A 15,386-nucleotide genomic window follows, 5' to 3' on the forward strand; every position below is an offset into this window, starting at 1 on the left:
CGTGCTTATCACTGGGGGACACATAGCATCTGGTCAGAAAGTTCCCTTTCAGGCGCTGGCCCAATTAGGCCACCAACCGGCCAATTAACTGCCCCAAAATGTACTCGCTATCAAAGCATGTTCCTAAATTAGACACCACTTCAACCCATTTCACCGGAGTTTGAGTGTGATATGCTTATCAATTTGAACATGACACAGACATAGGAAAACACTTGAAACGAACTAAAAACAAACATCAAGTGGGTTTGGTTCTGGTGTGATGCTTGTCAGTTCTCCCTATATTTACTGTAGATAATCTCTTTTGTGAAAGATACTAACGGTTCTGTTCACTTCTGTCTGTGATCCAGCCCATGCGACCTCTGAAAGCAACAGCCACAAGCTCGCAGCCTGTCCTCACCATCCAGCAGGTAGAAACCATCTTCTACAAAATCCAGGACATCTTTGAGATCCACAAGGAGTTCTACGATGCCCTCCTACCCAACATCCAGCAGTGGGACGAGAAGGTCACCGTGGGGCATTTGTTCCAGAAGCTGGTGAGTTATGGGGACTGAAACTACAGTGTGGGTCTCTTCCCCCCTCTCTCCATCATTTGCAGGGTACATAAATGACCGTTGGAATTGTCCAACTCACATTTGTACTCACTCGTTTAAATTACACTGTGAGAGTGTGTGTGCCCTCCCACGTGTCTGAAATGTTGCAGCCTCCGATCTGTAGAGCCTTGTCATAATTGCGCTGGATTATGTTGCTTGCTCTCAGTACATAATGTAACTACATCATCGTTATGGGTGTGCATGTGTCTGTGTATACAATTAGCAAGGCTCCAGGCCTCAGCTTGTCTCAAAGTCAGCAAGCCCTCCCTCTGTGTTGCATCATTGCATTGGCAGATTTGCAGTGGATAATGCAATTTGAACAGGGCTTCTCGGCACATAACGTACTGTAAAAGCGCCCTCGCATGCGTGCGTGTCTCTTTTAGATACTCATTAAATGTTATTGGCATAGAAAGGCTGATGCAACATGCTGTAATGGAGACTTTCAGCTGATGGATGAAACTGAACAAAATATATGAAATGAATAACAATTTATGACTTCAGTGGCCATTTTCAACAATTTGAATGTCTGAATGCTTTGAAGAAATGAAACGCTGGCACACTGTGACCTGTTTACCCGGCCACGTCTCACTGTGTGTGGGCGCTAACAGGATATTGTGCTTTATAATTTTCCTGGACTGGAAACCAGACGGACAAACTGTCCATTTAGGAAAGTGTCAGTGACTTGCTATAAACCTCTTCTACCTGACAGTAACAAGGTTAAGCTCTTAAGTCAAATTTCCAAAGAAGCAGTAATACAAAACAACATTTTTATTTTTTATCGAGTTATGGTTATAAACAACATAATAGTTAATAACAAGGTAGGGCTGGTCTAGGAACGAAATCCCTAGTTTACTAAATCATAATATTTTGTCGACTAATCCATTACATGATTTAAACAACAGATCTGTAAAACTAAGTTTCTCCACAAAAAGAAATGCAAAAGTACCACTTTGAAGCTTGTGGTTACCAGAGACAGGATCAACAGTTTCTTAAAATATAAAATCAAAGACCAAAACAACCAGTTAGTCGACAAACAAGAGGGTACATCACAATAACAACATTCATTCCAATTAGTTTTCTCTCTTGTTGCCATCCTGCTCTTCAAAGATTTAGTGCCTTGTCAAGAATTAGACAATTTAGTTTGAATGTGTTCCTAGCATCATTCCACAGTAATACCGATTGAGTGTCATAGTTCATTTGATGTTAAATTAGTAACAGCTTACTGAAAAACTCATTGCCTTAGAGTCCACTGAGAACTGTGTATGCAGTTTTAGAAATATATCTTTAAATGGTATAACAATAACCAGATAAAGATGTTAAACTGATGTTGGATCAGTGATTAAATGAGCCTATTATTCAGCAGCACAATGTTTTTGGATCTTTGAAGATGTCATTAATTCTTGTTAATGAGCTGTGATTTAATCAGATGCCCATTATGTGAGATCATGTGTGACATTTTGCCAAGTCATGATCACACTGTTGTTTTGACTAGAGCACAGCAAGAGGTATCATGCCAGCTCAGACAAAGGAAAAATATAGTACCATGACTAAACAATCTAAATTTAAGCCCTGAGGACATAAATAAACAAGACTATACAGCCTGGCTAGTTAGCTAACATTAGCATGCCAAAATGCTTACAATGACAATGATGTTAGCATTTGTTGACCAACTTTGCTATCCATCGAGCCATGCCACTAGCAGGTTATAAAATAAAAAAGCAAGTGTCTACTGTACTTACATCAATACATAAATGAAAGTTATAGTTTTTTATTTTACTATTAAAGTGATAAAAAAGTCAACCTTTCCCACTTACTCTCTCCAAGGAATTAGATACTTTAGTTGGTCAAATGCAATGCTGGCAGGCAGAGGCTGCAGCTGAGCCCTATCAATGTCTAGAAGAAGGTGAGAGAAGTTGGAACTGTGGCTGGCTTTTATCCTGTTCTCTGTAACTGCCTCTATGTTCCTTCAGTGGCCTCCATGTGGCGGACAAGAATCATTAGGGAGTGAAGCAGCTAATTACACCGCCATCTGCACCCTCACACTACAGCTCTGACTAAATGTTTAGCTGCCACATGACACGCTCACGTACGCACATATATGCAGCACAGATGGGATCTGATGATTACACTAATAAGTGACACTTGGCGGTGCGACTCCTGGGGTCCACAGGGAGGAGGGGGGGATGAGAGAAAGCCCTTAAACTGCAAAAAAGAATGACATGAGAGCTCTGTTCCTTTTCCATGCTATTAAATACAAGCCAATGTACCATTGCCAGACAGTTTTCCAGGGTTGCTAACACATTTAAAAGCTGTACAAAACCAAATACCTTGATGTATATAGAAAACAGTCTAAGATTCATAAAAGTACAATTTAAAAAAAGAGGAAATATTCCCACAAAGACAAACTAGATTCAATTGTATTAAGACACTTTTTGTATGTGACTGTTTTCAACTCTTGTGTTGTGCATACATTTCAGTAGGTAACAAAGTTTGATATTATTTTTGCATTTACAGTTTTGTGATGAAATGTTACCTGGCTAGCTTGCTAACCATAGTCTCTTTGGTAACCTTGCTGTCTCGTTGTAAACACATACAGTATGAGTTAAGTACTGTACACTCTGCAGTAGCAAGTAGTTACAGATTCAATTGTTTTTCAGTTAGCCGCTCCACCAGCAGCTAGCTAGCTAGCTTAGCACTTTCTCAAACCAGATGCTAGTTTCTCGAGCACTAATTCCTCATAATGATGGCATGCCATTTATATAGTTATGCAAGACGAGTCGTGATATTTATCCGTCAAACCAAAATGCTGGTTACAGTCTGACAAACCTTTTTTACATTTGATGTTGAAAAAACAGAAACGTTTATGGTATGAGAAGAGTGCTTGTATCAGAAGTCCTTAGCCTTGGCATTAGCCTTAACGTTGACTTACATTTTAAATCCCAACATCCCAAAGCAGCTTTCTTTCATTTAAGAAATATTAAAAAGGTACAGCCATTCCTATCCCAACATTGCAGTTTTGGAGAGGATGGCAGAAAGTGGCATGATATTTACTAGCACTCATGATGAGTCGATGTTTTTTCACTTTGAGATTTTGATTTATTTATGGATAAAGTGTGGCCACACAGAGGTGCTAGTCGTTGCACCATTTGAGAATTAGTATTGTAGTGAAATCTCCCAGGTTTGATTTGAATCATCAGTTGTTGGTCACATGACGTTAGTTTTAACTTGAAAGGGGAACAACATATTTCAGCCACGGAAGTAACTATGGCTCATTGCAGACAGCACAGTACTGTACAGCAGGGCTATTCCATTAGTTTGGAATGGGGGCCGGTTGATGAAAATGATCCAAAGCAAGGGGCCGGGAAAAAGATGGCTTGAAATATGAGCAATCATATTTAAGAGCTTCAGATACAGTAAATACTACAACAGCATAGTGGAGTGCATATATTGTGTTTAATTCAATCAAACAACATAGCCCCAAGGCCTTTATAGATCTAAATGGCAAGTTCAGAACTCAGTAGGCCTACATGTTTCATTTGATTTCATTTAGGTGAAATTATCTAATCATTCACGCAGAGATGCAATCAATGACAGGAGTTGTCACTACAGTATAGTAGGTGGGTTCGAAACCCGAGCCCGTCGAAGTTTTCAGGCATTGTCTACCCCTCTATCTCTCAATGTAACACCCTCTCTGGAATAAAGGCACTATGGCACAAAAAAAAAAAAAAAAAAAATCTTAAAAAAAAAAAAATTGATTACTTTTTAACATTATACTCAAAGGGCCAGTAAATATCACCCCGGGGCCGGATTTTGAATAGCCCTGGCGTAGATCAATGCATTCATAGGAACAGATGACTAATAGCCAACAGTGATTTTGTGATATAATCATCATAGCATAGCGCTGAAAGATGTACACACACAAGAACTCAGCCAAACAAGTGTCAGTGTATATCTGTCATGATAATTGGAGACTTCTTCTTGTCAAAACCAAAACCTTGGATGGAAGGGAAAAATCCGCCTGTCTGATCACATTTCCGAAGATAGAGGTTTTTGACTCGGCAGCTCGGCTGGGAAGTACAAACCGAGCATAATTATGTCATTAGGGCTGCACGATATTGGCGAGTTTCATTTTTTATTTTGCAATATATATGAAAAAATAATCATTGTATGATTAAAGAGGTGTGCATCTGCATAGAAAATAAGGTAACACTTTATATTAAGGTACACCTCTCTTTAGTGGTTCATTAATAAAACAGATGTTTCAACGTGTGCCTACTTTGTTCATGTACTGTTGAGGTTCATTTCAGTAGTTGTGTGCTATAATGTATTTACAAAGTGTGATGAGGAGGCAACTTTAGAATAGGGAACCTGACTTTAAAATAGGGAACATGTTCTTAGATATAAATACCTAATTAGAGTCAAACTACTAGCTTATTGGTTATGAACAAGACTTCACTTTAAAATAGGGAACATGTTCTTAGATATAAATACCTAATTTTGAGTTATTTAGACACAATTAACACTTATAGTTTCATGTCTTGTTACATAAGAATAGATCATATTTGTTAAGTGTTATTATGGGAGAATAACTATTCTTGTGGTACTGCTGCCTTATTAGGCCCTTATTGAGCAGAGCATATTCATAATAATAATAATAATAGCTTGCATTTATATAGTGCCTTTCAAGGGACCCAAGGTCGCTGTACAGTAATAGGGCAAAAACAAACATAACAAAACAAAAGTCAGATAGACAAAACAACAGATCGATTAGGGGGCGAAAGCCTTGGCAAACAGATGGGACTTGAGGGCCCTTTTGAAGGCGTCGAGTGTGGGGATGTTGCGAATCTCCGCAGGGAGAGCGTTCCAGAGGGTGGGGGCTGCCACACTGAAGGCTCTGTCCCCGAAGATTCGCAGTTTGGTGCGGGGGGTGGTGAGCAGGCCAGAGTCTGAGGACCGCAGGTTCCGGGGTGGGGCATGTGGGTGAAGGATGTCCGATAGGTACTGGGGGGCAAGGGCATGGAGGGACTTGTAGGTGAGGAGGAGTACTTTGTAAGATATACGGGACTTGACCGGCAACCAGTGTAGGTGGATGAGGGTGGGAGTGATGTGCTGCCACGGCTTTGTGTGTGTGAGTATATTAAGACCAAAACTCATGTACAACAACTTCCTTACTTGCAATAAATAAGCACTAATTAGAGGGTTATTGAGGAAAAACTCTCAACTAATGGCTTATTACTTGTAGAATATGGTCATGTAGAATAAGGCATTAATACGTGTTTTATAATGACTAATAAAGAGCCAATATACTGCTAATATGCATGTTAATTAACAACTAGTTCATGGTTCATTTGTGTACCTTAATATAAAGTGTTACTGAAAATAATAAATAAGAAAGCTGTTTCTGGTCAACAACATCACAACAAAACTTTTCCTGTAGATTAGTAATGGAAATGTAGAAATGTGCAAGTTTTCCTTTTGCATTATGCACAAAAGAAAGTTGAAGTACGGGGTATTTTAAGTTGATTGGCCTTACTTGACATCTCCCTCTGCAATGTGACTATTTTACATGCAGACATTACAATATTGATGTTAAAAATCGATATATGGTGCAGCTTTAGAGGCCTTTGTGGTGTTTCAACAGATCATCATGTTGCTTACAGCCATATAGAAACATCTTCATCCGTCACTGTGACGCAGGACTATGAGCAACGCCCCTCCAAGCATAACGTCTGTACTTCAAACGCCAATAATCACAGGTCAAAGTCACAGATAGGAAAACAACTCGTGTTTGAGTGAGTAGGTGTGAGGAAGACGATGAAAAGTAGGGACAGAAAAAAGGAGGGTCTGAAACAGAAAGAGAGATGGGGGGGACAGACAGTACTAGAGCCTTGAATAGAACATCCTCACTGACATGCTGGACAGCAAAACGCTGCAGGCCAAACTATGTTCCTAACAACATCTTCTGAATAATTCTACAGCTGTGAATACAACAAATAGTTATTATAATTTAAGAGGAGGCCTCTTTCTGTTAAAGCAAAAACCATATGATTATGAGGAGAAAAGAAGACAAACACAGCAATTTTTTGTAATTATATATTAAATGAATGAATTCAGCCAACTAATCAACACATGCATTGAACTGTTCAGCTGACATCAGCATGAAGAGTATTTAGTAATTAGCAGTATCTGTATTCTGCACATGCTTGACTACAGCTAACTGACCTGCAGCAGATGCTGTACAGCAGGGCTATTCAATTGGCGGCCCGCGGGCCAAATCCGGCCCCGGGGTGATATTTACTGGCCCTTTGAGTATAATGTTAAAAAGTAATCCATTTTTTTTTTTTTAAGATTTTTTTTTTTTTTTTTTTTTGTGCCATAGTGCCTTTATTCCAGAGAGGGTGTTCTATTGAGAGATAGAGGGGTAGACAATGCCTGAAAACTTCGACGGGCTCGGGTTTCGAACCCACCTACTATACTGTAGTGACAACTCCTGTCATTGATTGCATCTCTGCGTGAATGATTAGATCATTTCACCTAAATGAAATCAAATGAAACATGTAGGCCTACTGAGTTCTGAACTTGCCATTTAGATCTATAAAGGCCTTGGGGCTATGTTGTTTGATTGAATTAAACACAATATATGCACTCCACTATGCTGTTGTAGTATTTACTGTATCTGAAGCTCTTAAATATGATTGCTCATATTTCAAGCCATCTTTTTCCCGGCCCCTTGCTTTGGATCATTTTCATCAACCGGCCCCCATTCCAAACTAATTGAATAGCCCTGATCTACGCAGTCATCTTGTAAGTGTCATATCAGGCCGATGGTTGCCTCATGTCTCCTCTCTTGTGCCCAGTTAACCCTCCACTTCACACTCTGAGAGGAAGTGGAAAGAGAGGACAAAAGTAACAAGTCAAACTCATTCACTATATTCAGCTGAATCCAATCTCACTCTTAGGGTGCAGTCAGCTCTTCAGCCCAGCCATTCAAGTATGGCTGTAGCAGGATGCATATTCATGCACTGCTGCTCTGCAGCTTGTGTTGCAATGCACATACAGTGCAGCAGAGAGGGCTGGTAATGAAAGGGAAAGTGAATCTGCTCAGAGCCAGTGGTGGGGTGGCACTACTATGGGAATGTGATTAGCCTGTGTGCATCAACTGTACAGTATGTGTAACTGTGTGAGTGATTATTGTACGTACGCTGATGGAGCAAGATGAACTGCAGCACTCTTTCCAACCCTTATCTCCAAGCAAAATTCTGATGGGACTAGAAATTAATTAATGTGCCATATGAATTTGAATGTAATGGTTTGACGATATGAATGCAAGTGATACTGAAGGGGAAAGCAAGTTGTTCTCACTCTACTGTATTTTGGTTTACAGCAGACTTGTGTTGTGATAGAAGATTAGTTAACTTGGGAAGTTAGACAGTTAACTAGTTACTTGTTAAGTCTGAATCCTTTTAAACAATTCACATCAAATAGAAAAAAAGGCACTTATTTATGCCACTATCTTTTTCTTTTTCTACAGGCCAGCCAGCTGGGAGTGTACAAGGCCTTTGTGGACAACTACAAGGTGGCACTAGAGACGGCAGAGAAATGCAGCCAGGCCAACCTCCAGTTCCATCAGATCTCGGAGGTAAGTTTATCCTCCAAAGATGATCAGAGAATCAAGGAACAGTTGGAAGGAGTCTTATTTTAGTATTCAGAAGTCTCTGAATAACAAATATGCAGCATTTTTTTTATTCTACGCTTCTTTTTGCATTATGAGGATTTGGCATCATTTTTGTCACATGATGAATGTTTCTGTGCGATGGATTTGAACATAAAAGCATATTTTTAGACAGTATAATTAACATAAACTCAAAAAAGATCAAATCCTTGCTCCCCTTACAATACGTCACTTATTTTTAGGATTCATGCAGTATTGAAAGTGATGGGGTAAGACATCTCTTACTGTGTTAAGGTTTACTTCCTATGAAAGACATAACAGTAAGTCAATGAAACAAGAAACCAATCTGTTATTAAAGGGTTGTGAACCATTATGTTATTCTTCTTCAGTAACATGAATCAGAAAACTAATTCACATGGAGTGACGGTAGAGGGGAAGCTAGGCGAGTCGAAACATCCTCTTTTATACAGGAAGCAGCAGGGTTTACGAGACATGTGGTCAGTAAACTGATTTATGTTAACATATGCTACACCTACATAGGACAATTAAGGATGAATTAGCCTTGCATTTGACAACAGAATACTTTTACTGCTCATTATATGATCACATATATCAAGCACAATGGTATATTTAGTATTGAGAGCTGAAATGGTGGAGGGTGGTGATCTCAGGTACTGAAGTCAGTATGGTTGCTTTGAAGGTGTTTTACATGTAGTTGTCAAATAACATCTGTGACAGAAGTGATAACAGTGAAAATGTTAAACCTGCTCTTTTCCCTTGTATCCATGCCACATTTATTAATACTGTGCACCTAAATAAAATTGCAAATTAACTGAACCTTAAACAAAAACACAGAGGCAAAATATGTATTATAGTCATAGATATAACAATGGGATATCATAAAACGTGACAAAAAGCTCAATTTTAAATGCAGTTACATTTATTTTCTAATTGCATAACCCTGTTATGTTTTCAAGCCTTTTTTTCACAGCTTTCTTTTTCATTTTTGAAACAAACGGAACATTTCAAATATTGTCAACTCTCTTATGCTGATGTCATCCCCTTCATCCACACACAAAAAAAGAGAAACAAAAAACTAAGACAAAACACAAGGGGGGAAATCCGCAATATAAGATAATGCAGAGTCAACTAATTCTATAAGCAATTTACTCCAATGCATGATATTACTGGCCTTTTGCAACCATAATATGTAATGAAGAGGCTGCGACCACTTATTTACAACTCATCAAAGGTTCCTCATTGGTGGGGAAGAATTGATATCTGTTTATCCTACCACTTTGAGGCAAATCTACATTAGGAGTTGAAAGGCCTACGCCATACAACATGATACTGCCTTTTGACAAAACAAGGCGCTTTCACAAAGAATATCGTTTTGTATCCATTACTGCTCAAGCCGATGGAAGTTCTCAATTTATATTGAATCAAACACCACAACATTTGGATCAATGGACATAACCACACAAGTGCAAAGCTGTTTTCTGCACTTCTGACATGAAGAACATGAATCATCCCATTTTGACCTTTACCACCCACTGATGGGAACCTAACATTGCAGAACTTCCACAGACTGCATGAAAAGCTACGTACTGTAAACATATATGTGTATGATTAGCTTACACTCTCTTCCTTTCTGTAATTTTGGTAATCCTCCCGAACAACGCCCTGTTTTAACACTAATCCGATGACAATGCACTGCAGAGTACTTACTGAAACTTGATTTAGTCTCAAGTTTTAGTCTTAGTTTTTTTAATTAAATCCTTAATAGATATTTCGGGGATTTGCGCTATGGTGGATATTTGATGCTTTTAACTATAATTGACTGTGATGTAAACTTGTGAAGGGTGCATAGACCAGTCTCCTTCAGTCTGCTGCAGTGACCCCATACTTCTGCATTAGTTCTATCTGCCTCAATGTGTGTGTGTGTGGGAGTGGGAGTGAGAGTGTGGATGTGTGTGTGTATAATTAATTAAATTGATTATTCCACTCCTCTCTCTTTCTTTCAGAACCTCAAAGTAAAAGGTCCTAAAGACTCCAAAGATTGTACCACACACGTCTCAATGGAGGGTAAGTGTTATGTGGGTGTGTGTGTGTGTGTGTGCGTGCACATTCTATTTGTGAGTGTGTGTGTGTTCATCTGTGTAGACTAGCTTGCTGCTTTAAGACTCCAGTCCTGCCCCTTCTACTTGTGTATGCAGTAGCAGGCTTTGCGAGGCAAACCGACACACACACACACACACACACACACACACACACACACACACACACACACACACACACACACACACACACACACACACACACACACACACACACACACCCCCTTTCTCTCTCTGCCGCTCTGCCTGAGAAAGGAGGCAGGAGAACAGAGAGAGGGGATGAGGGACATGGAGGTGCTTCTGGTCCTCAGGCTGTGTTGTAACTGCACATACGGTAACGACTGCTTGATATGATGTGCCGCCGTTCGATGTATAGGCGACTTGGAGTGTCGTCTTTCCCTTTTTTCTGTCGTTTTTCAACGAACCGGGATGTCATCGTCTTTCATTGTAAGGTGGATTGATCGTCTTTAGTGTTTGCCGTGAAGTTGGGACACTTATAGCTAAGCTGTCGGATTGATTTTGGATGTTTGGAGCATGAAGTAACGCTCATGGTGCACATATATTATCTCTCTGCTGTATAAATGTGTTTCTTTTGGATCTTTTGTGTTCTTGCTGAGTGATGATCCTCTGGAGCTCACTCATACTGGCAAACTGCAATTATTCATGTCTTTTTATCATACAAAATGTTTAGAAGGACAGCAGCTTTTTTCCGTTTATCTGTGTTCAGAAGCCGGGCACGTTTAGTCTATATTAGGACTGCTGGCCCCAGACTGCTCCTGGTGGAGAATACTTATCGCCGGAAACAAGTCTGATGTGTGTGTGAGGGAATGAGTGTGTGTGATAGGGAGTTGGTAGATCCTTACATGCTTGGTGTATGCTCTGCTAATGTCATGCAAACTTGTGCAGCTTTGGGTTTATGGCACAACTTAACCAGGGAGAAGACTTCTCTCTGCAGGGAAATAATTAAATGTTGTAATTGTATAATGTGGCTTAGTCAGTCTGAGAGAGGGTGGGTGTTCATTTGTTTGTATTGTCAGCATCATGTACCTGTGAACCTGTCCGTTAATTTATGCAGCGCAAATGAGGAATAACGCAAACATGCTGGTGGTTTTAATCATATCATTTTCTCGTCTTTACTGCTTCGGCTAAATGATCATACACTGTAATATTGGATTGCTGTACTACCACCTGCTATGGTGGTTAAATAGCATGACGCTTGTGTAATATTCCCTCAACAATCAGTGTTTGTCAGCACCCAGGGGCAGCTGCTCTGATTAGAGTTTGAATTACATTTCCTTAATTACCTGGCGAGGTAGTCCAGGGATTTCTCTACCTCAGTGACTTCCTTTTCTGTTCCCTCCATATTTCTGTTATCGTGTTTTCTTCCCAACTCCTTTCTTCTAGGGGTGTGCATCTTTTGGCATGTTATGATACAATGAGTTAAAACCATTTCTGATCAAAATCAATACTTGATCCAGTACATACGGGGGTTACGTTTATCTATTCTATTCTGCAGTAGTTAATTATGGCATATGAGCCGAGTAGCATGTGAATAATGTTATGGAGTTTTATATTTATATATAAGCTGTATCAACTGATTGCAATAATGTTAACACATAAAGGCAAAATTAAGACAAAATGTGAATTAATTCATCCTAAAGTTGCATAAATAAACACTTTTCTATAAAAATCTATCAATTCTTACTTTAGAGAAAGTAATGTAAGTATTTCTCCATTTTCAGTGACTTGTATAATAACAAGTCATACAAAAACATGAACATGCTTCCTTTTCCATCATTACAATTGGTAGTCTTACTGTAGGCTAGCTGCGTTTTTAATTTCTCAAAAACATTTCAAAAATGAATTTCACACAAATTGATGCTGTAAAAGTTTTCAATAAATCACTCCATGATGCTCGACACAACTTTGACTTGGTAGAAGAAAACGATAACAATTTTATAAATGTTTCCCTCAACCCTACTTTCATCCCTGTACCCATCCTTCCTCCTTCCATGTGATTCAATTGGACCCCAGCCAAATTAACTGACGTTCAGTTTTGTGTGTTCTCTTTATTGAAAAATGTGTCAGGCCTGTTAACATATAGTACAGCTCACCGTTATCTGGCTGCAACCTCTGTGAAACAATGCTAATTGGAAGTACTACATTAGATAGCATCTGACATCCTGTTTTACATGTAAATGGGGACTTACCCCCCCACTATCTACTTTCTTAATCCGTATCTGCCCTCTACCTATCTGTCATTCTGCCTTCTTCATTTCCCTCTCCTATCGTTCCGTTGTGTCCTTGTCTTCCTCCGTCACGGCTCTTGCTAACATTGCATACTGAGTTTCTTGCCAAATGAAAGCTGGCAGACCCTGCGTCCTCACTGTAGACCCCTGCAGTGTGGTGCTGTTCAAAGACTTTGCCCACGTGTCTATCCCCTCCTTATCAAAGATGATCTATCTGTCCGTCGGCCAAGTCGTCAGGACGACCTTGAGAGAGGGACCAATCAGAGTCACCTCGCTGTGACGGGTCATCGACTTCCAATAATCCTCCTCTCTCCGTCTTCTCATCCTCTCACGTCCTGACTCCTGACCGGACTTTGAACCTCTCTGTTATTGAGCTCCCTCGTCCAGACTGTCTCAGCAACTATTTGATGGATTGCTGAGAGATTTTTCTACTGACTAATGTGCTTCAAAGGAAGAATCATACAAACTTTTGGTGATCCCTTAACTTTCTATCTAGTGCAGACATCTCAAATATCACATGTTATCACATTAAATGTATGCACAATGTCCACAAATGTTCTTCCTAGTTCTCTGAGGAACATTTGAATGCACCATTGACATTCTTTAAAGTTAACAACAGCATGTTAGCATTGTCACTGTGACCATGTTAGCATGCTGATATTAGCATTAGGCTAAAAAAGTATCTTTTGTTTCTGAGCTGCTAACACGACTGCTTAGTCTAGTTTTCAAGAAGAACCAAGGTGCAGTACAATTTTAAACATGCAGCATGTTAAACATTAATAATCATTTGTGTTCTTACCTACATATACAACCAGCCAACATAGCAACTAATGAGTACTTAAATGTACTCAACTCACACCTGTAATTAGCCAAGGCAACCTAAAGTCACCTACAGTTTCCCAAAGTATCTGTATTTGAGTTGAATACAAAGCAGTATGCACATAATTGTGTTTGCAGGCTCTTGTAGTCCGCGCAGGTCGAGCTGTAAATCCTCTGGGAGTTTGGGGCATTGGTTCATCGAACCAGGACCAGCTAAGAGGGCCGCATTATTAATGACCAGAGGCTGGAGGAACTTCAAAGAGCATCAGCAAGGCCCTCTAGAAGATTTATACAGTTCATCAGTGTATCCTTGTGTGTGTGTATTTGAACATATAGGAGTGTGTAGAGTTTAATATGACAAGCCCGATCTGTGGATCTGAACATGTTCCCTGTAGGTTTGTGCTCTGGCCCTTTCATATCTTTTAAGGAGGCGAGAAGAAGAAAGGAGGATGAAGAGTACAGAGAGGGATGGAGAGAGATGACATGTCTGCTGTACAGCTGATGGGAGTGATGTGAAATGGTTTAAACAGAAAAGTGTAGCACCGAGTCTCCCTCTCTGTGGGAGCAGGCTGTCTGGGACGACCTGCTCTGCATACAGAAGGCACATCACGTCCCTCTGTTTCACTTGGATAGCTTTCCTTTCCTTTCCATTTAAAAATCAGTTGTTTTAAGTCCGCTCTATAATACATTTAGATTAACTTGATCACTGAGTGGAACAGTGTCAGCTGGTTTCCTATATTCTTATGCCCTTGTGGATATGCTTTCTGAGTGCATAGCAGCATTATTATATATTTTATGCTTGGTGACGCCAGTTGCTTTATTATTTTGAGACCTTGAGACATTTTTGGCATTTCATTACTGTTGTAATCCAGGGCTGACAGACGAAAGAATAAAAGCCCTCTCCTTTAACACCACACCCCCTCTTTATTCATATCTATATGCGTTTCTTCCCATTCCTCTCTCCCTAGGGGTCCTCTCATCTGCCACCTTGCCTGCCGCCCATCTCCTTGGTGTCATTTGATTTCCCATCTTTCCCTCTGTCTTATCCGTGGGAGTTTCTCACCTAGAGCTGTCATTTATGTCAGATCTGTTCTCACCATCTCAGGAGCAAAGCCGTCCCTAGAGGAACCAGCAGAGTGCGGTGGTGGAGGCTCAAACTCTGATTCTATATATAGCACACATGCTTTATGTGTGTGGTTTATGTTTGCATCCAAGACTCTGTTGAAGTACAGTGCCAAGGCAGGATGTAAATAACCTAGCAGGATCATACATATTTAGCGGAAGCAAACTGTATCAGAACCAATAGTCTGCAGCGTGAACCCCGAAGATAGACTGCCTATGATTCTTTTTAAGTTTGATGTGATCCCAGCCACCTTAGTCAGCATTGCATCATTTAAATACTGCTGTGTGTGTTCTATTGGACATTGTTTTGAAGGTTAAATCTATGTGCTTTAAGTAGGCAGATTTTAAATGTTGACATGTATAGACAGCGACAGTTTCTTATCTTGTCTCTTGCGCTTCATTTCTTGGAGTGGGTATAAAGGAGGGCGTGGTGGGGGGACAGCTTAAATTAGAAATGATCAAATCAAAGCAAGACATTTGACTTGTAAGCACAGTAATGATGTTAACAAATACATTAGACAATGTTCAGAAAGTGATTGCCTACAGTTAAGGTCTTGAAATATCCTCCTGAATCTTTCTGGTCAGAGACAGACCACTGAGTGAAAGTTCTGTCAATTCGAAGTCGAGACCATGACCGATCTTTCATATTGCAACACTTTTGTAGCAAATCATCAATCATATCGTATCATCAGTGGAACCATAGGTGCAGTGTGTGTGTGTCTGTGTCTGTGTCTGCGTCTGCGTCTGCGTCTGCGTCTGCGTCTGCGTCTGCGACTGCGACTGCGACTGCGACTGCGACTGCGTCTGCGCGTGACTG

At 40.1% G+C, this 15,386-nt stretch overlaps 1 protein-coding gene across 5 annotated transcripts in view; it reads left to right on the forward strand.

The window, feature by feature from the left end:
• The window catches only part of abr (ABR activator of RhoGEF and GTPase), a 126,551-nt gene that overhangs the window by 55,108 nt on the left and 56,057 nt on the right, over positions 1-15,386 (forward strand). For all 5 annotated transcript variants that reach the window (XM_034152866.1, XM_034152876.1, XM_034152895.1 and 2 more), the window contains 3 exons: positions 348-533; positions 8,122-8,229; positions 10,287-10,347. In XM_034152866.1, coding sequence (XP_034008757.1) covers positions 348-533; positions 8,122-8,229; positions 10,287-10,347 — 355 coding nt within the window. The remainder of the gene's footprint in view (positions 1-347; positions 534-8,121; positions 8,230-10,286; positions 10,348-15,386) is intronic.

This window comes from Trematomus bernacchii, unplaced genomic scaffold, assembly GCF_902827165.1.
Source record: "Trematomus bernacchii unplaced genomic scaffold, fTreBer1.1, whole genome shotgun sequence".
Classification (NCBI taxonomy): domain Eukaryota; kingdom Metazoa; phylum Chordata; class Actinopteri; order Perciformes; family Nototheniidae; genus Trematomus; species Trematomus bernacchii.